Consider the following 24,761-nt stretch of genomic DNA (forward strand, 5'->3'; position numbering starts at 1 on the left):
AACCCCAAACGGAGTTTAAGGTTTGGTTTTGTTTAAGGTCACACAGCAGAGCTAGAAAATTTATTTCAACAACTCTTTATTGAGGACCTACTATGTACAGAGTCCTAAGGAAGAGAAAAGAGATGTGGCAAAAAACAGCCCCTGACCTCAGAGAGGAGAGATCAGTGGGAGATTAGCCAGTGGGTCTGAGGGGAGCACACAGGTAACCCTTCAGCCCCAAACAAGTAGTGCGTCATGACTCTGAGTGATGAAAATCATAACTTAACATACAGCCCTGGTGAGAGGCCAAAGGCTTATCTTTCTGTTTTCAAATGTGCTGACTTCCAGAGTCTAAGACCTCAAGGTGCTTCACTAGCTTGGGTCCAGAGTATTCATCTGGAAAAGTGGGACTTTCCTAGGGAAGGAAAAGCTGTCAGAGTGTGTGGCTATGGTGGGAGTTGGGGGCCTCAGAGAACAGACAGTGGGAACTTTGCCAGCTCCACAAACCCCCTGGCTGGTTCTTCCCAAAGGTGAAGGGAATGGGAAAGTTCATCCCCAGACTCATTCTTGGAAGGGACAGAGATGGGACCAGGGAGAAGGGCTAAGTGACAAAAGTAAACAGGCTAGAGAATGACTTAGGAAGTCAGAGAGCACAGAGCCCCATATTCTAACCCTCCTTGAGGTAAGAAAAAAGGATGTGAAGAAAAGCCAGGTAAAAACTTCAGCTTTGTTTTCTGTCTCAGAGTTGTCCCAACAGCTGGTCTGGACCACCCAATCACATTCCAGTCCATGCCACCACACGCTCTTCTTTTACTTCTTCTCATTCCAAAGCCACACACCCAAATTCATTTCAAACTTTGGGAACTATTGAGGGAAAGGCCATGGTGACCACAAGCAGAGAACCCAAACACTCTTACCACACTGAGGCACAGTAGACCCTGCAAAGTATCTAGCCAACATGGCTGGAGGGGAAAAAAAACAGGTGCTGGGAGAAAAGTTAAGGCTCAAAAATGGGGCTATTCTTAACCAGAAACATTAACATCTTGTTGACTCTTTTCTCCTAAACCAAAACAGCGCTCTCTACAGCATCTGTTCCGGAGCAGATGCTGGAAAGTGACTTTTAAAGTCTGAAAACAAAGATCTAACCTTGACCAACACATATTAATAAACTGGCCCAAGGGAGGATGTGTCCATTTGGGAAGACGGGTCAGAGAAGGGAAAAATACAGTCCAGAGCTCCTGACGGTGTTACCTGGAGGGTTCTGACCAGCTGCAGAGTGTCAGAGCCATGTAACAACACTCTGCTTTTCTCTGAGATTTAGATCCCAGCTCCTCTCTCATCCCACCTTTCCTATTTCTAGATAGGAAACAAAAGTCTTCCGTGGGCACTCCCACTGGAAAACAAAGAGTTCCTAACACGCAGAAAACCCAGTGGTCTGTGAAGGGTCCAGATTGGGGAGGAGGTGAAGAGAAGGACAGACACAAGGCCCAGTCCCCACCTTGTGCTCCTACTGTCCCATCAATTTTGTTTCAATAGCAGCTCTGGTCATACGGTTAGATTGGCCTCTAGTTCTTTGGTAATCCGTGATCAGTCGGTTCTGAAAGATGAAGATATCCAGGTTACAGAGGAATGGTCACAATGGGTCCCCTCATTTCTTCCTAAGCCCCACCATCTGCATTGCTAGAAACCCTGGCCCTTTAAGTCACAGTGACAAGGAGGGCCCTCTTATCCCTCTATCTCATCACCTGAGAAGCCGACAGTTCTTGTGCCCACTGCTTGAGCAGTATTTGTACCTAAGAAGAAAAGGGAGGAGTGAAGGTGTACCCTGAGTTTCACTTCTCAGTTACCTTCCACCCATTGTTCAGGCCAGGGTCACCTGAAGCATTCTGTCCCCACCAAGTCGAGTCAGTGATACCTTTTACTTCATTCAGCCAATATCTACAGCTGAGGTAGCCATCACTTAAATGAATCGAGTAGCCAATAAACTCTAAGAACAGGGACTATATCTCAGTCTATAGTTTTTATCTCCCCTGTTGTATGTTCTACATACAGTAAGTGTTTAAAAAATGACTGTTGAACTATACCAAATTAAAGGTCAACACTGACAATCAGAGAATCCTTACCAGGCTCTGAAGGCTGGACCAGGGCAGCATCCACCTGGGAACTCTGGTTCCTCATCACACCACACGGGGGGCGCCAAGCATATTCTGGCTGAAATATTTATTCATACTTATCATTCAAGCACTAACTAACCCACCAACAGTTTAAGCAGAAAATATGCACTGAGGGCCTATTAAACTTGCCCAGCATTGTCCTAGGTTCTGTGGGGAGTACAAAAGAAGTGTGAAACATAGCCTCTAACCTTAAAGAACTCATAATCAGGCTGTGGAAATAAAACATGTGCACACGTGAAACAGGTTGGAAATAATAAGGGAATGGAGAGATGAGGAAGGATCTTGAGCTAGACCTTGAAAGGCAGGCTGGAGTTGGAGAAGTGAAAGGGAAGAAGAAAGGCACTCTAGGTAAGAGGAATAAAACATGGAAATGGGACAAGCCCTGCATTATCGAGTTCAAAAGGGAGCCAGGGCTGTTAGGGAGGTTGTTTTTCTTAGAGGAATGAGAGATAAGATCAGATGAATAAGGTCTGATTGTAGAAGGGTTTGAAGCCAAGAAAGATTTTAACTTGATGAAGCAGACAACAGGAAACAATTATTAATAATAATTAACATCTGGACAATGCTTTGAGGTTTACAAAATGCTTTTGCCATCACAACCCTGTGAGGTAGGCGAGTGTAACGATCAGGCTCATTTGAAAGATGATGAAACCAAGCCTCAGAGAAGCAAAGTGATTCACCAAAGATCACGCAGCCAACTGATTTCAGTATTTGGACTCAAATTCCAGGTCTTCTGATGCCAAGACCAATGTTCTTTCTGCCAGAACATGCTGCCTTTAGAGTACATATGAAATGAAACTGTTTAAGGAACATCGATTGGTCAGGTACAGGTTGGATTGGAGGGGAAGAGCTTGAGAAAGGCGGGAGATAATCTTCGAGGTTGCTGCTGTAAACCAGCCTTCAGGACCTGCACAGAAAGTTAGCAGACAGGAAAACATCTGGATGAAGAAGCCAACAAGACTTGGAAACAAGACTCAAAATATGTTAAGATTTCTAGACAGAAACGGGTGACATTTTTGGACTTGACTAAATCAAGCCGGGGCTCATGCTTTCTCCTTCAATCTTTTCTTGATGAATCCTAAGATCCTGAAATGACATGAGGGCTAGAAAGGACAGAATTTCCTAGCCACAGACCAGAATCAAAGGCGGGTTTCTCCTTCTAGCTAGGGGCTCAGTTCTGGTGCCAATGATTATGGCACTGAGAAGATTCACATTTTCAGTGCACTGACCCTGCTGCAAAATTCACAGGACTATCGATATGTAGAGCTGGAAGGGATCCTGGAAGTCTAGTTCCCCTAGGCTGGGTCCAGGCATACCAACCCTGTAGGTGTAGGTTGAGGGAAGGGAGACATAAAGAGGAAAAAATCTGAGGAGAGAACTGGATTAGGCTAATGCCAAGGAAAGTAACTTACCAGATGGAACAGGCGGGAGTTGGGGATTGGAGGTGGATGCTCTGTGCCCATTGGTGGTGGTGGGTATCTGATTTCTGACCAGTCCTCAAAACCATGGTGGTGCAGGAATGGGGGTACTGGTGGGTATGCACAGGGACAGGCCCCACAGATATGCTCCTGGAGGGGTTCCATGTGGTATCTCTCTCCTGAGGCCTGCAAAGAAGGACAAAATGCAAGTTCAGGTTTCAGATGACCTAGGTCACCTCATTCTACCCAGCAGCACCTAAGCATTTAGAATCACAAGAACCTTAGGGAATACAATTTAAATTAATGTCATAAATTCACAAAGTTAGAAGGGATCTTAGTGAGCTTGCTCAAGGTCACAGTCAGTGGTAGAAATGGGCCTGAAAGTTGACTTTTCTGACTCCAAGGTCAGCATTCCATTCACTGCATATGTTACCTATACCCAAAAGGAAAAGGGTTTGCAACCAAAACAGGAGAATACCAAAGCAAAAAACTTGCTGGGCTGTAAAAGCCTCAATTTTCATCCAAAAACTAGTCTGGGACCTCTGCCCACTTTCACCACGGGGTTCCATACCTTCATCTTCCGCTTTTGCTGCCTGAGGGCTTCCTTGGCTTTCTCTTCCTCCTTGAAAGCCTTTAGCTAAGAGAAATACAGATAACCCATTTAGAAAACAAAGGCACCTGGCCAATCAAAGAGCCCAGAGCCAGGAGGGTACACCCAAGGCAGTCCCTGAAAAATTTACCCTGCCATCTGACATAGTTCTTATCCAGGGTTCTTCACTCAGTACCTGAGAAAGCTAGGTCTATAGAACTGTCAAGGCACGGGGACAGATATAGTCTAGGTGTTTGCCAAGCCTGAAAAGTTAGGAAAAGACTAAATACTGAACATCTTAGGAAGGAGGAAGGTCATAAAACAGTGCCCAGAATGTTCAGATACTCATAACATTAGAATAGAAAGGGATCTTAGTGAAACTGGGATCTAAGTGAATCCAGAATCTTTGAGCTGGAGATATTTTAATAATCTATCTAATCCAATCTTCCCTAGTTTCACAGAGGAAAGTGAAGTCCAGAAAAGGGGAAATGTTTTGCTCAAAGTCACATAGCAACCAATAGCAGAACCAATTCTAGAACTCAGGTCACCTGATTCCCATACCAGAGTTTCTTCCACTAAACCAGGTCTACCTCTTCATACCTCATTTCGGCTTCCAAAGCCTGAGACATTCCCAAAGATGAAAAACACAGTACAGGAGAAAGAATACTAGATTGGGAATCAGATTTGAGGAATTCTAATTTCCCTTAACCCCTAACTAATATCATGATATTCAGTCCTATTGCTTCTCTGGCCTCAGTTTCCCCATGTTAAAGGGGATCAGATAAGATAAACTCTGAAGGCCTTGCATGAGTCTAAGGAGAAGCAAGAAGGGTAGACGTTAGCCAAACCAACCACATATGACCGTGCTTTTTCACCCAGGATGCTTCTGCCCACCACAACTTGTCACTGCACTCATCAATGGTGCTAGATACCAATTTCTCCCTGGCCATCTCATAGCCACTGTCCCTTACATGTGAAATGCAACATGTTATTAATGAATCAGTACTGGTTCAGTCCCATATAAATATCTCATTCTGTTGCACAGACACAATTTCAGAAAGAAAACTTGTATAGTTGATTTATCCATAGCCTCCTTCCCACTGTTAGACACATGAACCTGACCACAGGTCGTGATAAATCATCACTGTTCTCATCAGGTATCAGTAATGATTTTTTTCACTCTGACTTGTGATTTCATTGTGAAAGGGAGCCCCATTAAGGAAACTTCCTTTTCTCCTCCCAATGTAGACCAAAAGTGTTTTGTAACTTAGCCTAGGACTGATTTACTGAATAATTACTTAAATGAGAGGTTAACCAGGCCCACACAGTCTGTATAGATCAGAGGAAAGGCTAGAACCCAGGTCTTACTCACTCCGAATATTGCATTTTCTATGCCATATTTCCTTTCTTCCCTGGGGCCTGCCCTGGGCATCCTGTTCCATCACCCCATCCTCCTTCCTCCTACTTCACCATAAGGTTTCCCACTCTCACTTGAGCATTAGACAGGGTAACCTGGGCCTGAAGCTTCTCCAATTGTTTCTTTAACTCTTCCTTTTCTTCATTCATTCGTTCACGATCACTCCGTTCTCTCTGAAAGTCCTCTTCAAAGATCTTAACCTATCAGACAGGAGGGAGAGGTCGAGGCATTAATGAGGGCCTAGGCCTTTGAAAGACTTTAGAGTGCCAGACCCTGTGTCTGTGGATGACTGCAATTTCACGTACGATCAACCAAGAGAATCAAGGAGGAGTGAAGCTAGAGGTCTAGGTCTAGATACAGAATGCCGTTATCATGCCAAAAATCCCATGAAACATCTGGCAAATTGTTCTAACCCTCATTTTGATACCAGAGTACGCACACTACAAACCACATCTCCGACTTCTCCCGTTCCCATGACTTCCCTTCCCATTCACCCTCCTTACCTGTTGTTTCAATAATTCATTCTGGGTGAGCAGCTCTTGCTTCCGCAGAAGCCCCCCTGGTCCCTCAGGACTTCCAAAAGCAGTGGGTGTGGGTGACGGAGAGGCCTGAATGTTCAAGGCTTCCTCCAGGGCCTTAGGATCAAAGACAGTCAAGTTATGACAGTTTGTAAGAAGCATCTCGTGGCCAGATCCCTTTTAGGAACCACTGGCCATCTTTGTACTGTTATCCGTAAAGTGGGAAAAACTCTACTTCCTCCAAGCAACCCCAGGGCCTCTAACTCAAACTCCCTCTTCTGACAAGCTAGAAGGACGGACGGTGAAGGCCTGGGACCTAGCATAAGGATGTGCAGAAGGAAGGGATGTATGTGCCAAACTGTTTCCACAGTCAAATGTGCTCTCTGGGAAAAAGCATTCCAGAAAAGAGGGGAGAGGGCAAGAAAGAAGAATTCGGTCCACCTATTTGGTAACAATCTCTTATTAGACAATCTCTATAGCATAACGGATTTTGCTCTAACCCTTCATTTTAAGTCTAGGTGCATCTACTGCTGAATTCTGCTTTCTAAGCCTGCTGCCATCCTTTTCCATTTTATGGGTGAACTCATCCAATTCAATTATCCAATCCAAGTCCATTATGACTGTTAATTGACTATTTCCCTCCATCCTATTCTTCTGTACTTTTCCTTCTTTGTTCCCCATCTCATCTTTAAGAATTTGTTTTGTTCAAGGCCAATCCCTCCTTTAATTTTCCCTCTCCTGTGCCTCCCTTTCCCTTCTCTCCTTTCCTTTCGGTTACCCTACTGAGTAACATGCATTTCGGAACCAGACTGTGTGCGTATTCATCCCTCCTTCGACTACTTCAGATGAGAATGAGGGTCAAGCGTTACCTGTTCCCCCCATACCTTCCTCCTTCTTTGTATAGACTTACACTTATGCACCCTAATTGAGTTAATTTTCCTCATTCTTCTCCCTCCCCCACCCCAGTAATTTCTTCCTAGCCTCCCTTTCCATTCTTCTAAGATCATCAAAGCATAACAGAACTACTCCTATGCCACCTGTTTAATTAGACTTCCTTCTATGATCTTTGATGATGACAGTATTCTGAGAAAATATAAGTATTATCGGTATATATTAGAATGTAAAAAGTTTATCCTTGTTTAGTCCCTTATGATTGTTTTCTCATTTGCCACTTTAGGTTTCTCTTGACTCCTGTATTTGTATTTAAAAGCTTCTACTCAGCTCTGATCTTTTCATCAGGAATGCTTTGAAGTCTTCTATTTCCTTAAAGGACCATTTTTGCCCCTACAGGATTATACTCAGTTTTGGTGAGTAAATTATTCTTGGCTGTACGTCTTTATCTTTTGCATTCTGGATCAGATTCCAAGTTCTCTACTACTTTTATTATGGTGGTTGCTAAACTGTGTGTGCCCCTCACTGAGGATCCTTGGTATCTAAATTCTGTCTGACTGTAGTATCTTTTATTTGACCTTGAAGTTCTCGATTTTGGTCATATCTCTGGGTGTTTTCATTTTGGGGTTTCTTTCATTAGGTAACAGGCGGATTCCTTCTATTTCTACTTTGCCTTCTGGTCCTAAGAAATTTTCTATTATGTTTCTTAAACTATGATAAATAGGTTATTTTTTGGTAATGGTTTTCAGGTAGTCTAATGGTTCTTAAATGATCTCCCCTTGATTTGTTTTCTGGTCAGTTTTTTTTTGCAGACATGCCTACATTTCTTCTATTTTTTTCAGGCTTTTGACTTTAATATTTCAGTTCTCTTCCCATCTGACCACTCCTCATCATCCTTTGATGGCTCTTCATCCAGGTCACATGTGCCAACCATGGGTGTCCTACAAGGCTCTGTCCTGGGCCCTCTTCTCTTCTCCCTCTATACTACTTCACTTGGTGATCTTGCCATCTCCTGTAGATTTAATTATCATCTATGCTAATGATTCTTAAATCTTCTTATCCAGTCCTAACCTCTCTCCTCACTTCCAGACTTGCATCTCCAACTGTCTATTCAACATCTCAAACCAGATGCTGCTTAAACACAAACTGAACTCATTCTCCGGATCCCTCAAAGCTCCGCCCTCTTCCTAACTTCCCTATGACTTTGAAAAGCACTACCATCCTCCCAATCACCCAGGCTCACAGCCTAGGTGTTATCCTCATTTCCTCACTCTCTCACTCTCCACATCCAATCCGCAGCCAAAGCCTAATAATTTTACCTTCTTACTATTTTAAACATGTCTTCTCTCGTCTGACGCTGCCACACCCTGGTGCATGCCCTCATGTGCAATGCCTGCTGGCTGGTCAGCCGAACAAATTTCTCCGCACTCTAGTCCATGCTCTACTCAGTTGTCAAAGTGACCTTCCTAAAGTAGTGGTTTAGCTATGTCACCTCATTACTAAACAGACTCCAATGGCTCTCTATCACTTTCAAGGTTGAATATATAATCCTATTCGACATTCAAAGCCCTGCATGACCTGCCCCCACCTTCTCCACCTTGCTAGGCTTCTTATAGCCCTCACCCTCACCACATACTCTATGATCCAGCACTACAGACCTCCTTGTGGATCCTCAAACTCTGGACAGCACTCTGAGTATTTTCACAGGATCTCTCTCTCCCCACCCTTCAGGCCTAAAGAGCTCTCCATCTTCACCTCTGCCTCCTGGCTTCCCGGTCTTTCTTCAAGTCTAAGTTAAAATCCCACCTTTCACAGGAAGCCTTTCCACACCCACCTTAATGCTAGTGTCTTCCCTCTGCTGATAATTTCAAATTTTTCATGGATACAGCTCACTTGTGTTGTCTTGCCCATTAGACTGTGAGCTCTTTGAGAGCAGTGACTATCTTTTACCTTTCTTTGTATCCCCAGTGTGCACAGTGCCTGGCAGAGCAGATGCTTAATAAATGTTTATTTACTGACCAACAGACTCATGGAATCGTTAGCTTCTGTTTAGAGCATTCTGATTTTCAGGGACTTTGTTGCTTGGGCAAACTTTTGTACCTGTTGTTTCGAGCTAGTAGTTCTCTTTCCAATTCGTTCTTCCTTAGCTCTCACAGCTTTTTCCATTGTTTCCTCCAGCACTCTCATGTGGTTTTTCAAATCTTCTAGTATTTCTTTTAAAAACTCTTGATTCATCTTTTCCAATAATTCTGGACTTGTGCTGAAACTGCTTTTCTATTTGAAGCTTGGCTTATAGATGTTTTGGAGTCATCTTCTTCCTCTGGGTTTGTGTCCTGACTTCAGATTTCACATTAGGAGTAGGGTCTCTGTACTTCTGGAGGAAACACCTCAGCTGAGCTTTTGTCCTTTGAGGTCCTTCTGCTGCTTTCTTGGGGCACTGTCCATTGGGTTATTCCTGAATCTGACTTGCCAGTTTTCAGTACTCCCAAAGTGGTCTGATCAAGGACACTCTCGTCCCAGTCTGACCTGGAGCTGAGAGTGTGTGACACTTCTGTCATCTCGTCCTTGTTCAAAGGTTCCAGCAGACTATCAGCTATCTGGAGAGGCCTTCGGGGTCAGAGTGACAGAACTGTAGGCTCTCCTTTGGTCTGGATTTCCTGCCTTGGTTATTCTACTGCAGGCTTCAGACTGGGCAAGAGACTAGAAATAGACCCTGTTCTGCCCCTAGGGTCAGAATCACAACACAGCTCCTGTTTGCTTCTGAACTCGTTCCTAGCTCAGTATACCGTTCCTTACCCTGAAATGCTACCCCTAGGCATAAGTCCCCTCCTCAGTCCACCCTGGACCTGGGACCTGGAACTGGGAAATGAGTAATGGAGCTGCCGATTGGTACCTGTTCCTGTACCCTACACAAGTGCTGGCCCTGAGACCATTTCCCCTGAGCACAGCCTCTCCTAGCATCAGAATATTCCACATACTTTGTTCCTGGCCACCACATCCTCAGGGGCCACAGATGTTTCTGTCTACCTCTTTATGATAACCTGAGATGGGAAAATGATTCACTGTTTTTCCTTGGATTTCCTGATCAAGACTTGGTCTGGTGCGCTTTCTAGATCTTTGTGGAAGAAGTATGGGGGACAGTTCAACTATTCTTCCCTCGACTTCACCATCTTGTCTCTGCCCCTAAGCATTTTTCTTAGCTCCCTTCAGCTCTAGTTCTGTACCTTCAGGTGCCTGGTGAACATTCCTATTTTGCTATCCCATCAGCAGCTAAAACTCCACACATCCCACATTAAACGAATCATCTCTGATGGCACTACCATGTTTCCAGTCAACCAGATGTGAAAGCTCAGAGCCATCCTTGGATTCTTTCTACTCTCTCACCACTCACATCTAATCAGTTGCCAAGTCCTGTCAGTGCTACCTCCACAAATCCCCCAAATCTGCCCCCATACTCTCCATTTACATGGCCCTAGTTCAGGCCATCATCACTTCTCCAATCTATCCTCTACACTGTTGCCAAAATAATCAGGTCTGAGCATGTCAATTCCTTCCTCAAAACATTTAACAACTCCCTATTGCCTCTAAAATAAAAGGGAAACCCCCCAGCCTGGCACTTAAGAGCCACACATGTAGCGTAATCAGGATAGGCTGGGTGGGGGGTGGAGCAGGGCAGCAGTGACTGATAGGATAATGGTGGCCCTTGGGTTGTTTTCTAATCTGTGGCCAAATATTTGTATTTCTGGTTTGATCCACCTGCCCCAACCATGAACTGTCCAAAGATCAGTAGGGATTGGACAGAAGAGAAATGAGAAAAAGCAAAGACTTGGTCATCAACAAAAAAAAAGGCAAACATAGAGTGGGAAATGAAGGGAGGTGGGCAGCTATCCCAGGGCACCAAGCAAGGGACAAGGCATACTGGGAACAGACTGACTACCAAAATGCTTACCTTGTTCAGACGCTGGATCTCCTTCTCCTGGTACTCCCGCTGTCTAGTAAGAGGGGTCAGCTGATCCTGGAGGTACTTAGCCCTCTGTCTCAGGTCCTTGCCTTCTGCTGTTAATCTCTCTTTATCAGCCTGGGGTAGAAAACAGGTAGGAGCTAAGCAGAAAGCCATCCCTCACCTTCCACCTCATTCCACACTATCTAAGCAGGGGTTCTTCATCTTTTCTGGTGTCAAAAACCCCTTTGTCAGTCTGCTGAAATCACTATGGACTCCATCTCAGAATAATGTTTTTAAATACACAAACAAAATATACAGGATTACAAAGGGAATCAACTGTATTGAAATAGAATTTTTTTTAAAAGTTCACAGAACTCCACCCCCAGGTTCAGAACCCAGCTTTATAAAAGTAACAAGTAGATTGTCTTCCTTTGTAAGATCTTGGAGTGCTAAATATGAAGGACCTCAAAATACACAGCATACAATTTTGAAACTTGAAGGGACCTTAGAACACATACTGAATTGGAAAGGGCCTTAGGTTATAGGAAACAGAATGTCACCACTGGAAAGAAAGATCACCTATGAGGGGTGGGAAACCTGCGACCTCAAGGCCACATGTGGCCTTCTAGGTCCTCGGGTGTGACCTTTTGGCTGAGTCCAAGTCTTATAGAACCAATCTTTTTATTAAGGGGATTAGTTTTGTGAAGTTTGGATTGAGTGAAAAGGTGCACCTGAGGACCTAGAGGGCCACAGGTAGCCTTGAGACCACAGATTCCCCACCCCTGAATCCTAGTTTAACTCCTCCATTTTTATCAAGGAAAATGGGCTCAGAGCGAGGAAGAAGCTTACTCTGTGTCTCATAGCCACTTCCATTTAACTCTCAAATCTCATTTCTTCCCTGTATGAAGCCCTGTGCATAAGGGTAAAACCTTCCTGATAGTGAGGACAAAATTACATTCATGTAAGTATAGGATTGGGTTCACTCCTACACTCCCACATACAGGCTAATCACCTCAAAACAACAGTCCCCTTATGCAAGAAAATGTCTCATTCCATGATTCGGCAGATCATCAATCCATCTGGATAGAGACAATTTAGACTCTAGAAGAAGAATGAGGAGGTGAGGCAATTACCATGCCCATGACCATCTCCCATACAGGTATCTAATGAAATCCAGGGTCCCACACAATAATGATGCTAATTTATATAGTCAAGAGAATTTCCACCTCCATAATCTCATCTCATCCTCAAAGTGTACAGGACAAGAGGCATTGTATTATCCCTAGGGGACAGACAGGGAGACTCAGGCCCAAGTCAGAGAGTGACACAGTCATGACTATAACTCAGGTACAATGCCAAGGTCCCTTTTCCCCAGAATTAAAGGGAGATTTGTGGCCCTCTCCAGCAGCGCCTTAGAGTTTGGTCTCAGCTCCACAGGGCTCGTGCTTGAGGAGGATGAGCCAGAGCACAATCAAGGCCAGAGCCCTACAAGAAGGGGAGGAAAAGGGCCAGGTCTTCTTCATCCATTTCCCTGAGTGTCAGTGTGGGCAGTGCAGAGAAAGAGCCTCCTGGTCAGAATGCTGGGGTAAACTCCTACAAGAAACTAGGCAGAGAAGAGCAGAGGGGGAAGGGGGAGACACAGACATGACATCTGTTCTTAATGGTAAAGGTCAAATAGGTTAAAAATATCAAAGAAAGCTGAGAGATTATCTTGCCGGGAACAGCCATCTAAACAAAATGCGTGAAAACTGGAAAAGGGGGAAAAGAGGTCTATTTGTGTAAGACGAGTTAGGAAACTAACCCCCGGCTATTCCTCCTCCCCAAGGAGACAGAAGATTGTATCACATGCCCCTCTCCGGTTCAGTCAAACAGAACTATTATGACTTCCTCCTACATATTCTTCATGCTTCTCTCCTCCCTGTCCTTGCTCAAGTCACCCTCTATGCCAGAAACGGCCTTGCCCCGCCATTTCCTCCTGTTGTTCAAGGTCTAGCTCTAACGATGCTTCATCCATGAAGCCTTCTCTGATTTCTTCACACATGCACAGCCCTCCCTCACTTAAATCCAATTCACATGCATGTCATGGCATCACCTTCCTGATGTCATGGTCCCCTTTGAGAATGAAGGACAAACAACTACAACAACTCGCATTATACATGTCTTATCTCTCTACTAAACTCTGAGCTCTCTGAAGGTAGAGATCATGTCTTACTCATCTTTTATCTTCCTCACTCTGTAGCGCAAGACCCTAATGCACACAGGCGCTTAACACATTTGCTGAAAGAGGGAAGGAATACATTCAAGGTCTGAGTAGAAGGAAGAGATTGCATTTCCTCTGATCCCAGGAATCCCTGGAACCCTATAATTGGAAAACAGGTTCAACCGACACAGGTATGGAGAATCCGTTATTCTACCTGTGTTTAAGTTTAACCATACTCAACTGGCACCTTCAACTCCCCATTAACCATTTTGTGGATTATTTATGTCTGCTTAACTGCAAGGCAAATTTGCCATGGCCTCCAGCAAAATTCAGAATCACTTTGCTCTTCCCTCAATGTAGCTGATGGACTGGAGATATGTGAACATTATATTGAGCCAAACAGGATTAAGAAGGCCAATCAGTTATAAAAAATCAGCATCATCACACAACGTGTTCCAAAGCCACAAAGAAATGACGTTTGCATTATTCCTACTGCTGTACCTCTGCACTTCCCAGTAGAAAGATTCAGGAGTTGATTATAGGCTTAAGTTTGATTAAATAGATGATCAGAAATTTATGACCATTAAATCTAGGCACAAGTGCATTTAAGATATCAATCATGTGTCAACACAGTGGTTCCAACTGCTGAAATTCAACAGTAGCTCAAGAATCACAGTATGGCTTAGTTCAAGTTTCAAGGTGTTACCCCACCTCCTGAATCTGTGACAAGATGGAAATAGCTCAGAGTCTCATTCCTCCTAGAGAGGAGCTGAGGCATAGAAAAGAGCCAGGAGATATGTTTGGACAAAAACAAGAATGAGTTAAGGTATGATTCTGAAGAAGAGTTTCTTGATTCTCAGGACGATTAAGCCCTGGTCCCTTCCAGTGCTCAAATTCTATGCTTTTATGACAGAAGAGGTGGTAGAATCAATTACTATTTGCCTTGGATGACAGGGGGCTGAACCAGATGATCCCTTAATGTCCATCTAGTCTTCTGTGTCATCAAAGTCCCATTCAAGGGGGAGATTAGGTCCTGAGGTTTCCTAGGCTCTCCTTATTCCTACTCTGGGATATTCTCCAACTCTACCTTGATACAGTCTACCAGAATAAGGGAAAGGCCTGACTGGAGGGGGAAGTGCCAGGGCTGAGGGGACCATGCTTGCCTCCTCCATTTCAATCTTGGACTTGGCCAGGAGAAGCTTTCTGTCAAAGTCTCGCTGCTTCTGCTCTCGGTCAGCTTCCAGTTCGCTCACCAGTTTCTGAGAATCAGCCAGCTTCTGTCGCAGTTCTGTGATCTGTGTAAAGGAAGGAGAATGCGATAATGAGCAAAGAGTCACAGGCTCAGGTCAGGGTCTGTCCCACCTCTGCTCAACCATCCTTGCCCCCAACAAACCCAACATCCCAAGACTCAGGTGCAGGAAATCCTCAGCCTTTGAGAAAGAAGATGGAAACCAAAATGGTCAGGCATACTGCAGTGAAAAACTAAGATATTTTCCCTCTTCTCAAATCAATTAATTAACTAACTCACAGGTCTACAGTCCAATAAGGTTTATATAAAGATTTCCAAACAAAACTTTATGAAGGAAGTAATGCAAGGATTGTTGTCCTTCTTTTACAAATGAGGAAACTGAAGTGAGGGACCATGGTCATATAACTTAGAGGTATGAGTCAAGATTTGAATACAGGTCTCCTGAATTTGAGTCCAGTAGTATTTCTACTATAACATATCCTACTGATCCAAACAAAGTCCATAATGGTTGGAAAGGGGCCTATATTACCTTCTGTTCATACTGCTGCTTCATAGAACGAAAATGCTGGTCCCACTGCTTGTTCACCTCCAAAAGCTATGGGAAGAAGCCAGAGTTAACAAGGACCTGGAGGCCAGCTCTCTACAAATCCTGACACAAACAACCTTCACATAATCTTGGCCGTGGGAGAAGACGTAGGTCATGGCTCAATACAGTGTAACTCAACCCATCTGTATCCATCATCTAATCTATACAGCTAGTCCTGTGTTAGACACAAAGGGCTAGAAGAGGAGAAAACAAAGTCCCTGCCCTTCAGGTGGCTATAGTATCGTTGAGAAGACAAAGCTAGTACAACATGAAGTAGTGGTCAGGAAAGGCAGTGATCAGAGTGGGATGGAGCAGTTAGGGAAGAGCAGGGAGGGCTTGAACTGGGTCTTAAGGCTGGACAGGCCTTGGAGGGGTGGAAAGGAGGGAAAAGCATTCTAGGAAAGGCACAGAGTCAGCCAATGCCTTGAGGCATAAAATAACCTGGTCTATACATGGAAGAGGCAAACCAGCCTGCAGGAACAGAGCTCTCTTGTCCAGTGTTTAATAGACTGTTGCACATCACAGTCAGCAGGTTAATAAAATGGATGATGAATAAAGGAACTAGTGTTGCTTTCAGGGCTAAATAGGATTGATCAGTGAAATTTAAGCACTATGAGTTTATATTGAAGAGCTAAGTAGTCTGTAATCTTTCTTTGTGAGTACTCTTTCCAACACTCATCATCTGTACAATAAATGCTGAAATTTGCCTTAAGATATGATGACATAGCTTTGGGTATCCACATGTTTGATATAAGAAGCCTTTCCAGGATGCTTCTACCTGGAATCTCCCTTCCAAAGCAATTTCTTCTGGTTCAGGGAGAAGAGTGGGTAAAAACCTATCCATTCCAGAGCCAAAGTCCTGATGGATTCCAGGTCTGGAGACATCAAAGAGAATGTGATGGGTGATCTCCACAGTATCCCTCCTAGGTATTTCCTTTAGCAAATACAGCCAAGATTCTAGCAGAGAGCTTTTAAGGGAAATTAAGTTTCTCCTTCTGCCCCTACTCTGGGCTTGTTACCTCACTCCGCTGCTGCTCAAGGACCTTCACTTTCTTCTCAATAGCTCCCACAGTCCCTGCCTCAGGGATATTACCTGGGCTCATACCAGCCTGAGGGAGAACAGAAAACAGTGGTTTATTAGGGATGAGAGAACATTCTCTAATACCCTCATGCTTCCATCCTTGCTATCCCCCTTCTAGACATCCCCATACCACCATTTCATCAACTTGCATCTACCAGTCCCCAACATCTGCTTCTCCACCTCTCACATGCAGACAACAACCTCTTCTCTTACAGAAAACAAAAGGCCCGTGGAAATGAAAAAAAACTGTATAATGCAAAAGAACAACACAGGAGGAGTTATAGGAGTCCTGGATCTGCCACAAATGTGCCTTATGTCATCAGACATGTCAGTTTCCCTCTCTGCACCTCAGTTTCCTCTTCTGTCACATAAAAAGTCTGGATCAGATGGCTTGGCTTGCAGGTCCCTTGTAGTGATGGAGTTCTAAGACCCTCAGGCTTGACTGGAAGTCACTGTTAAATTTTACTTCTGTCCTAGGCCTGCAGCCCAAGAGCATTCATCTGCTTCTTCCTAGCAGGCATTTCTGGGGAGCGCGTGAGCCTCTGGCCTTCCTTTCTAGCTGAGAATGGTGTCCTATTGCACTGAGGCAGGAGTGGGATGGTGCAGGATGCAGCTGGCCTGGAGCCTCTCAGAAACTCCCCTTCCTTCAGGAAAGGCTAAGAACAATGTAGTCCTTTCACATTCTTTCATTCTTAAACATATAGTACCCCTGGAAGGGACAGGATAAGATGGGTAGAGAACTAGGTTCACTGATGAAAACTGGCTAGTAACCAGATATTAACTGAACTCAACTTAACTACCATCTATTAGGTATTTCTCCGTAAGGCACCAGACTAGAAACTGTGGCCACCAAGACCAAAGGGACCATCTCTGTGCTCAGAGCCTAGAGCTCTAGATCTTCTGGCTCCGAGCCCAGTGCTCTTATTGGGTCACTCTGACTTCTCAGTCAATGATGACAAATGACAGGGCAGGGGAGGTAGGGGAGGTCATGAAAGGGACAAAAGTGCAGCTATGCAAGGTAAAGAAAGGATTGTGAAAAATGTACCCTTGGGTGTGGAACGTTACAGATGCTGACAGGAACAGCTCATGCATCCTCTGGTTTTACCGAACTTAAAAAAGTTGTTCCAAGGTAGACCTTGATAGAAGTAGGTTGGGGGTAGGTAGGGTGGGGATATATTCTGAAATGAATGTGATGTTAGAAAAGGCACCCAGAAAAAACAATTTTAAATGAGGGCAAGTGCCTAGGTAATAAAGCAAATCTGTAGCAAATGGAACTGAGAATGAAATGGAAGAATGGAAAATGGTGGCAGGATTTAGAGTCAAGAGACTCGGGTTCCAGCCCAAGCTCCACCACAGACATGCTTTACGACCTAGAACCCCACCCTCTTAAAGCCCCCAGTTCTGTCATCTGAAAAAGGAGGGACTGAATCCCCACACCCTAGACTGTAAATTCCTTTAGTACCTAAGACAAGCAGTGCCTGGATAAGGCTGATGAGGACATAGCCAGAGTACTGAAAAGAGAATCAACTTAATCAATGTAACCACATGAGCTCAGTATGCAAAAACAATGAGACCGAGCTGCTAAGAGGGCTGACTGCAGTGATGAAGGCCTGGCGTCAGCAGGGAGGGACGCGTTAGTGCTGCGGCATCTGCCCTGGTCAGGCACCTGTAATAATGATGTTTCTAGTTGTACAGAACATCATAGGAATGGCTCTAGAGAAGACTGACCAGGATGGTATGGGGACTGAAAGCCACGTCATTTGGCATCTACTGAAGGAACAGTATATATTTTGCCTGAAGAAGGAAAGTCATTGAGAATATGACTGCTATCTTTCAATGTTTTCAGAAATAAGATGACTTACGCTATGTGGCTCTAGAAGACAGACCCTGGACAAATGGGGGAAGTTATAAGGAGATTTCAGCTCAACAAAGAAGAAAGGACTTTCTATCCAACAAAGAATATATTGCCTAGCAAGAGAGTGAGCTCCTCATCACTGAGACTGTTAAGTGGAGGAAGACAGAAATACTGTAGAGGGGACTTCTGAATCAAGGGGGAGGCTGTATTAGATAATCTCTGGGATCCTCTCAACCTGGAGATCCTATTCCACACATCTTAACTATGCTGGGTAACTAGAAACTACATGATTTCTTAAATTCCTGAAGTATTGATAACCTCTCCCTTTTAGCTCTAAAGACATATAACATATAATATATATCAAATATAAAATAAATATAACATATAACAAATGATAACTCAAATTTATATAGTGTTTTGAATTTTACATAGCACTTTTCTCAAAATTTTGTGGTCAGGAGTATAAGTATTAACCTCATTGTTAAGATAAAGAGACTGAAGTGCAGAGAAGATCAGGAACACTTTCCCTAGATCACACAGTTAATGAGTGGCAGAGAAAGGATTCAAACCCAAGTCTTCATGACTCCAAAGCCAATGCTCTTTCCACTTTACCATAAAGCCTCTCCACAGAGAAGCAAATGTCTCCGTAAGTCAGACACCAAGTTCCCTTAAAGTTGGTATTCACCTAAACTACCTGTGTATTTTGGACTAAACAGGAGATAAGGAGAAAGAGCTGTGTCCTGAAGCCACAGCTGCGGAGAGAAATCACAGTCCTTGCCACCTCCTCACCTCCTACCCAAGCCTTCAATTGATGGCTACATAGAATACATAGATGCAACACTAGTAAATACCCAAGAGATTAAGGGAATAAATGAGAAATATGGTGTAATCCCATTCATCTGGCCAGATTCCTCTGACCTTCCATACCTGCTGCTGCCTCGCCAAGGACTTCCGGCTTGAGACCTCCGTTCTTAGTCCACCCGGCAGCTCAGAGGCTCCCTCTTTGCCACTACTGCTCATAACCAACTTCTTTAGCTCCAGGTTCTCTTCACTGGACCACAGGCAAATAAAAAAATAAATTTTGTAAGGGAACCTTATCATGACTCATTGTGGAAGGCTATATGTAGTGTCATCAATCTCTGCATTTAAAATTTGTAATCTATATGGGAAACTTAACCCAGCACCTCTACTGCTCCTGCTTGCCAAGTCAAGCAAACTGTATACTTCTCCATAAATCTTTTGTCCCCAGAAAAGGCAGTGCTACTTACTACCTAAGTGACTTTGAAGTCTCCCCTTCTTCCTCCTCCTCATCAGAATAATAGCCAATATTTATACAACGTTATACATATTTTAATTTGATCCTCACAATATCCCCATGAGGTAGCTGCTACAGGTATAATAATAGCTCCATTTTGTGGAAGAAGAAGGAAAAAGAAGGTTTAAAAGAGGCTTGCCCAAAATCAAACAACTCAGAGAGCGGCAGATTCAGTTCAAGGATTGAATTCCAGGTCTACTGCCTCCAAATCCACAGTTCCTATTACCTCTATCTCTCTATAAAGAAAGATACAGTATCCCAGACTTCAAATTCCCTCAACTTGGAATACAATTCATAGGCAGAACGAGTGTCCGTATCTGATAGACTACATGGGTGATAGGGGAAAGGGGCTCTGTTGTAGAACTGCAATTTCAGACAGCAAGCCCCTAAAACCTCAGGTGGTGGCAGCATATAATAACAATAATAAGTAGGATTTATAGATAACTTGAAGGGTTGCAAAGCACATATAAATATATATATATATATAGATAGATAGATATAGATATAGATATAGATATAGATATAGATATAGGTATAGATATAGATATAGATATATGTATAAAATCTCTTTAGTTTGCTTATCTGTAAGTAAGTGGGGCCTGGACTAAGTGATCTCTAAGGTTCCTTCCAATTCTAAATTCTATGATGCCAAACCATTTTCCAAGGTTACAGAGCCCAAATTCAAACCAGTATCTCCCAATCCCTACATCATTCCAGTAGACCTATAAATTTCAAACTTTTCCAGTTGACAAATCATTTCACTATATACTGCAAAAGGCTCTAGTCACATCTTTTCTTCTGCAAAAAACAGCACGTTGGTAGCACTGTGGTCAGGGTAAATCACCACTAGTAAAGCCATATTGTATCTAACTACTTATTCTTGCCTCTTAACACAGATTCTAATTAGAAGCAGAAAATATGAGAGTAGACAGATTAGCTGGGTATGGCAGCACATGCCTGTAATCCCTAGTACTGGGGAGGCTGCAATTGGTGGATTGCTTGAGCTCAGGAGATCCAAACTACTCTAGGGCTAAAGTCTATCAGGTGTCCACACTAAATCCAGCACTAACATGGGAGCCCCTAGGAACAGAGGGTCACAAGGCTGCCTAAAGAGGAGCAAACTGACCCAAGTTAGAAATGGAGCTGATCAAAGCTTCCTTATCAATCAGCAAGAGGACCATAGGTCAAGATACGGAGACCTAGTCTAGGAAGGAAGAAAGGAAGGAAAGAAGGAAGTAAAGGAAGAAGGGAAGAAAGGAGAGGGAAAGGAGGAGGAAAAGAAAGAGGGAGGGAAGGAAGGGAAAGAGAGTGAGAGCAAAGAGATTAATGTTATAAGCCTTTGCATTATATGGATTTGGAGACACTGCAGGTACTCAAAAAAATATTCCCTGGTGGAATGATTTGGGATTTTTTGTGTCCTAGTACCCAACCTGCCACATCCTATACAATAGTGCCTAGATACAATACTATTGGCTCTTCCTGCCAGTATAAGTCAGGACCACCATATTTTAAAATGTTACTTGCATTGTGGGCCAGTTGCTTAGTTCACCAGAGGTCCATGTCATCACAACAGTACACTTGGGGAAGTACTGCTCTTAGCCCTGCTTCCTACTTTTGCAATACTACGAATTCTTGTTCTTTCCACTGAAGTCCTCTGATGGTAGATGAAAGTGTCTCTAAGTTCCTGAAGCTTATTCCAGGAAAATATTATTTATGGCAGGTCCTACGAAGCTAGAAGGCTCAAATATGGGTTCAATGAGAAACTATGTGACTAGCAAAAAAGACCAGGTCATTTACTAAAAGGATGGCCATCAAGGAATGATGTTTTTGGCCATATCAACACATAAAATCATCTAAGGAATGCAAAGATTGTGTGATGATTCAGCAGCAAGAGTATTTCTATTGATGAAATGACAAGTCTTTTGAAATATTAAAATAAAGAAGTATTCTTATTGTTAACGACATTCATATTATCATAAAAACATAGAAAAATCAAGATCCTTCCATGCTAAAAATTTCAAAATTAGTCTCTTTTTTTAAGTTTATGGCTAATGGGTCACATTGTGATCTTGAGCTCCTTGGAACCCCACAAGAAACAAATCCACTAACAAGCACTTTCCTAGGATTCTTCTAGGGAAGAAAGCCTTCCCTAGAGGAATAAATGGAAAAAGAAAGTGGAAAACTCAGTAGCTGTACAAAGGTCAGGAGCAGGAGACATGTGGTCTCCTAGATCTGTGATGTCAAACTCAAACAAAAAGGGATCCCTGAGGCCACATATTGACATTTTCTATGTGACATTGTATTTTTATTTATTTTGTTAAACAGTTGCCAATTACATTTTAATCTGGTTCTGGCCAGCACTCCAGAGTTCTGATGGCCACTTGTGGCCCAGGCTGTGAGTCAGACACCTCTAGACTAGATAACCTCTAAAGGCACTTCCAACTTGAACAGTCCAGGATTGCTCCCCCTTTGCATGGAAGCTGCCCAAGGAAAGCTGGGAAGGGAAGGCAGCATATGGAGCAGCAGGGGGCAGCAAAGCTCTGAGAATACAGTATCCCTAATGTGACTATGCTCACTGCCAGGGGAGTCAGCTCTAGGCAGAACTGATCAAGGAATACCATAATACTTAGTTTTCTCACCTCCAAAAGTCACCACAGGGCTATATTACCAAGAAGCTTCACATGTATTTTTCTATTTTTCAGAATGTTTCTGATTATCATCAAACCTTAATCTGAGGAGCTCTGGATATTTTAATGCTCTGCCAGTGTTCAAAAGGTAATTTCAGAATATATTCTGCACAACCTGCAGAAAGGGAAACTGAGGGACCCAACATGTGAGAGCCAGAAAAAAAGAGCCTGAAGGGGTCAGACAATAAGAGCTTCTAATATCTGGTGTGGATATGAAGCCCATAATGATTGAAGTCTGGGTACCTCTGTCTTAAATCAAGCCCCTTGCCCTTACCCCCAACACTGGGATTCTTACCGAAGTTTCTCTGTGGCCTGGTCCCTCTGCTCTAGGTCCTTTTCCAATTTGGATTTTAGGGCCTCATTCTCATTCCGGAGCTGCTCACACAGTGTCTATGAGGTAGAGACAGGCAACAACACTGTTAGAAGATAAGTGGAGAAGTGAGAGAAGGAAGCCAGACAGGTAAAGGAGGCTCCAGCTCCATTAGCCCCTGATTCACTCAAATAGTCCTGCCCCAATCATACGCCATGCCTAAGAACCTTCTAGTCCTCAAAAAAATCAAGGTATTTCAAAAATGCAAGTTCTCTATATGGCCTGTAAATTCCCTGAGACCAGTAACTGCTTCATTTTGTCTTTGCATCCTCAGCACCTGGCCATTTAATAAATGATGGTCCAAGTGAATGGACAATTCAATACTGGTCATCTAGTCCAACTCTAAAATGTGCTTGAAAAATAGAAAACCAAAATAAAGTTCTTCAGATGAGATTGTTACTTCCCGAAGTAGCCCATTTGATTTTTTTTAGTAGCTCTGTTTCCTTCTGATTAAGTGAAATCCACCCTGAAAGCCAAGCAGAACAAGCGTTCTTCTACAGGACAGTCCCTCAAATCTGGCAACCAGATGCCACTTCCCTGCCCCCACCCAAGTCTTTTTTCCTCCAGGTAGACCCTTTAAAACCTTGAACCCTCTCCACGAAGTAATAAATGATAAACTGAAGAGAGCAGAGGCTAAAGAATGCTCCTCTTGGTCTTCAGATCACAAGGATTTCCATCTATTCCAGAGAGATCAGGAGGAAGTTAGGGGCAGCATACTGGGGCTTCCCAACCTCTCTAGGACAGTAATGGTATCTGAGAGGCACATGTGTGGGGTGCTAACAGTACTTTCACTTGGACTGAGATCTGGATCTCTATCTTGGCTCTGACACTTGCCAAGGGCAAGTCCTTTGCTCCATGTAGTTTCAATCATCCTAAACTTGCAAAATGCAGGTGCAGTGAGTAGAGCACCAGCCCTGAAGTCAGGAAGACCTGAGTTCTAACCTGGCCTCAGACACTTGACACACTTATTAGCTGTGTGACCTTGGGCAAGTCACTTAACCCCAATTGCCCTGCCCTCTCCTCTCAAAAAAAAAATGCAGATAGTGAATTCTCATTAGCCAAGGGTCAAGTGCCACCTCTAACACCAATGAAATCACAGGTGCGAACAGAAAAGAGTAATAAGTATTATTTGTCCATGATTCAATATTTAACATTATAAAATTACTAAATAACTTAAAATATTACTTAAAATTCTAAGTATCATCTAAAATTTTAAAATTACTTTAAATTTTAGAGTCTAGGGATTTATAAGTAGAGTTTTCTCTTCTGCTGAGTGAGGTGATCATCAAACTTAGAACATCACAGGCATGAGAGGCTGCTAGGGAGTGATCAGGGAAGGAATCATTAAGCTATTAAGTCAACTTCAACCACTAAATCTTCGTGGATCTCACATTTCCCAATTTCCTTCTCCCCATATTTCCCCTGTTCCTCATGTCTGGGAAGAACTCAAATTTCTATCTGCAAGCACACATTCAGATTCCTAGCAAAACCAAACGGAAAAGTTAAGAATGAACTACATCTGATGCAATTCGTTTTCACACAAGTTCACGATCCATCTTCTTTTAGACTCTCCACTACTCAGTTTCACTACATATAAGCAGGACTTTCAAGGTTTGAAGAGATCTCCCAGTTCATCTTGTCTAAGTCTCTCCTTTCAAAGATGAGGAAACTAAGGTCCAGAAAGGTTAAACTATTCAGTCAGGGTAACACAGCAGTAGCAAACAGCAGAGTTGGGATTTTTTTCTGAGTTCATATTTGAACTCAGGTTCTCACACTAATCCTCCCTGAGAAAAATAAGCTCTTTCAAACTAGGTCAATAACATGCAAGAAAAACATGAGTTATTCTCTTATATGAAATGAAAAGTAGTGTGTGTGTATGTGCAATATATTGGTCTAAAAACAAGAGTATATGCCTAAAATGATATCACTTTGAAAAAGGGGAAAAAATCTCTATACAATCCAAAGTGATACTGACTAAAAATTCTTTGTTTAACTCCACTGCCAAACTCCCTGTGTGCCCACACTGACCACCCCAGCAGCCAAGTTGCTCCTCACCTGAAGGATGGAGGTTCTCTGCTCATTCTTGTGCACCTTAGAAGCTAGCCGGTTGAATTCCAAGGCCATTCGTCCCAGGTGGGTGAAGACCTGAGTATGGTCAGGCTCCTCAGCACAGACACTTAGGGTGCTCTCCAACCGCTGTAAATGTAGCATCAGGTTGCTGTCCTCCTTGGGCAAGGGTGCCAGATCCTAGGAAGAAGAAAAAGGCAATTGTTTACTTGGATGGGAGGAAGGATAGGAAATGGACACATAAGGACAAACTGAGGTCCCAAACCATTATGGCATGTCCAGTTTCATCTCTAGCTAAACTATGCCATATTCCCTCACCTTCCCTATAGTCACAATGAGGCAGCCTTCCTAGAAGTGACACATCAATCCAGGAAGCCAGCTTTTCCTTTCTCCCCTGACTCAGTTTCCCACTTTGGCCCCAG

The 24,761-nt window shown here is 43.4% G+C and overlaps 1 protein-coding gene across 9 annotated transcripts in view; it reads right to left on the reverse strand.

The window, feature by feature from the left end:
* Window positions 1-59: 59 nt before the first annotated feature.
* Window positions 60-24,761, reverse strand: part of TNIP1 (TNFAIP3 interacting protein 1) — a 64,195-nt gene continuing 39,493 nt past the window's right edge. For 4 of the 9 annotated variants that reach the window (XM_036748860.1, XM_036748853.1, XM_036748852.1 and 1 more), the window contains 14 exons: window positions 24,328-24,519; window positions 22,198-22,292; window positions 18,828-18,951; window positions 15,984-16,073; window positions 14,908-14,973; window positions 14,293-14,424; window positions 10,936-11,064; window positions 6,081-6,212; window positions 5,652-5,777; window positions 4,143-4,208; window positions 3,566-3,757; window positions 2,103-2,190; window positions 1,725-1,772; window positions 60-1,576 (listed from right to left, as the gene is read on the reverse strand). In XM_036748860.1, coding sequence (XP_036604755.1) covers window positions 1,545-1,576; window positions 1,725-1,772; window positions 2,103-2,190; window positions 3,566-3,757; window positions 4,143-4,208; window positions 5,652-5,777; window positions 6,081-6,212; window positions 10,936-11,064; window positions 14,293-14,424; window positions 14,908-14,973; window positions 15,984-16,073; window positions 18,828-18,951; window positions 22,198-22,292; window positions 24,328-24,519 — 1,512 coding nt within the window. In that variant the 3' untranslated portion in view covers window positions 60-1,544. The remainder of the gene's footprint in view (window positions 1,577-1,724; window positions 1,773-2,102; window positions 2,191-3,565; window positions 3,758-4,142; window positions 4,209-5,651; window positions 5,778-6,080; window positions 6,213-10,935; window positions 11,065-14,292; window positions 14,425-14,907; window positions 14,974-15,983; window positions 16,074-18,827; window positions 18,952-22,197; window positions 22,293-24,327; window positions 24,520-24,761) is intronic. The other 5 variants (XM_036748856.1, XM_036748859.1, XM_036748858.1 and 2 more) reach the window with 3 other exon arrangements.

This window comes from Trichosurus vulpecula, chromosome 3, assembly GCF_011100635.1.
Source record: "Trichosurus vulpecula isolate mTriVul1 chromosome 3, mTriVul1.pri, whole genome shotgun sequence".
NCBI classification, from domain to species: Eukaryota; Metazoa; Chordata; class Mammalia; order Diprotodontia; family Phalangeridae; genus Trichosurus; species Trichosurus vulpecula.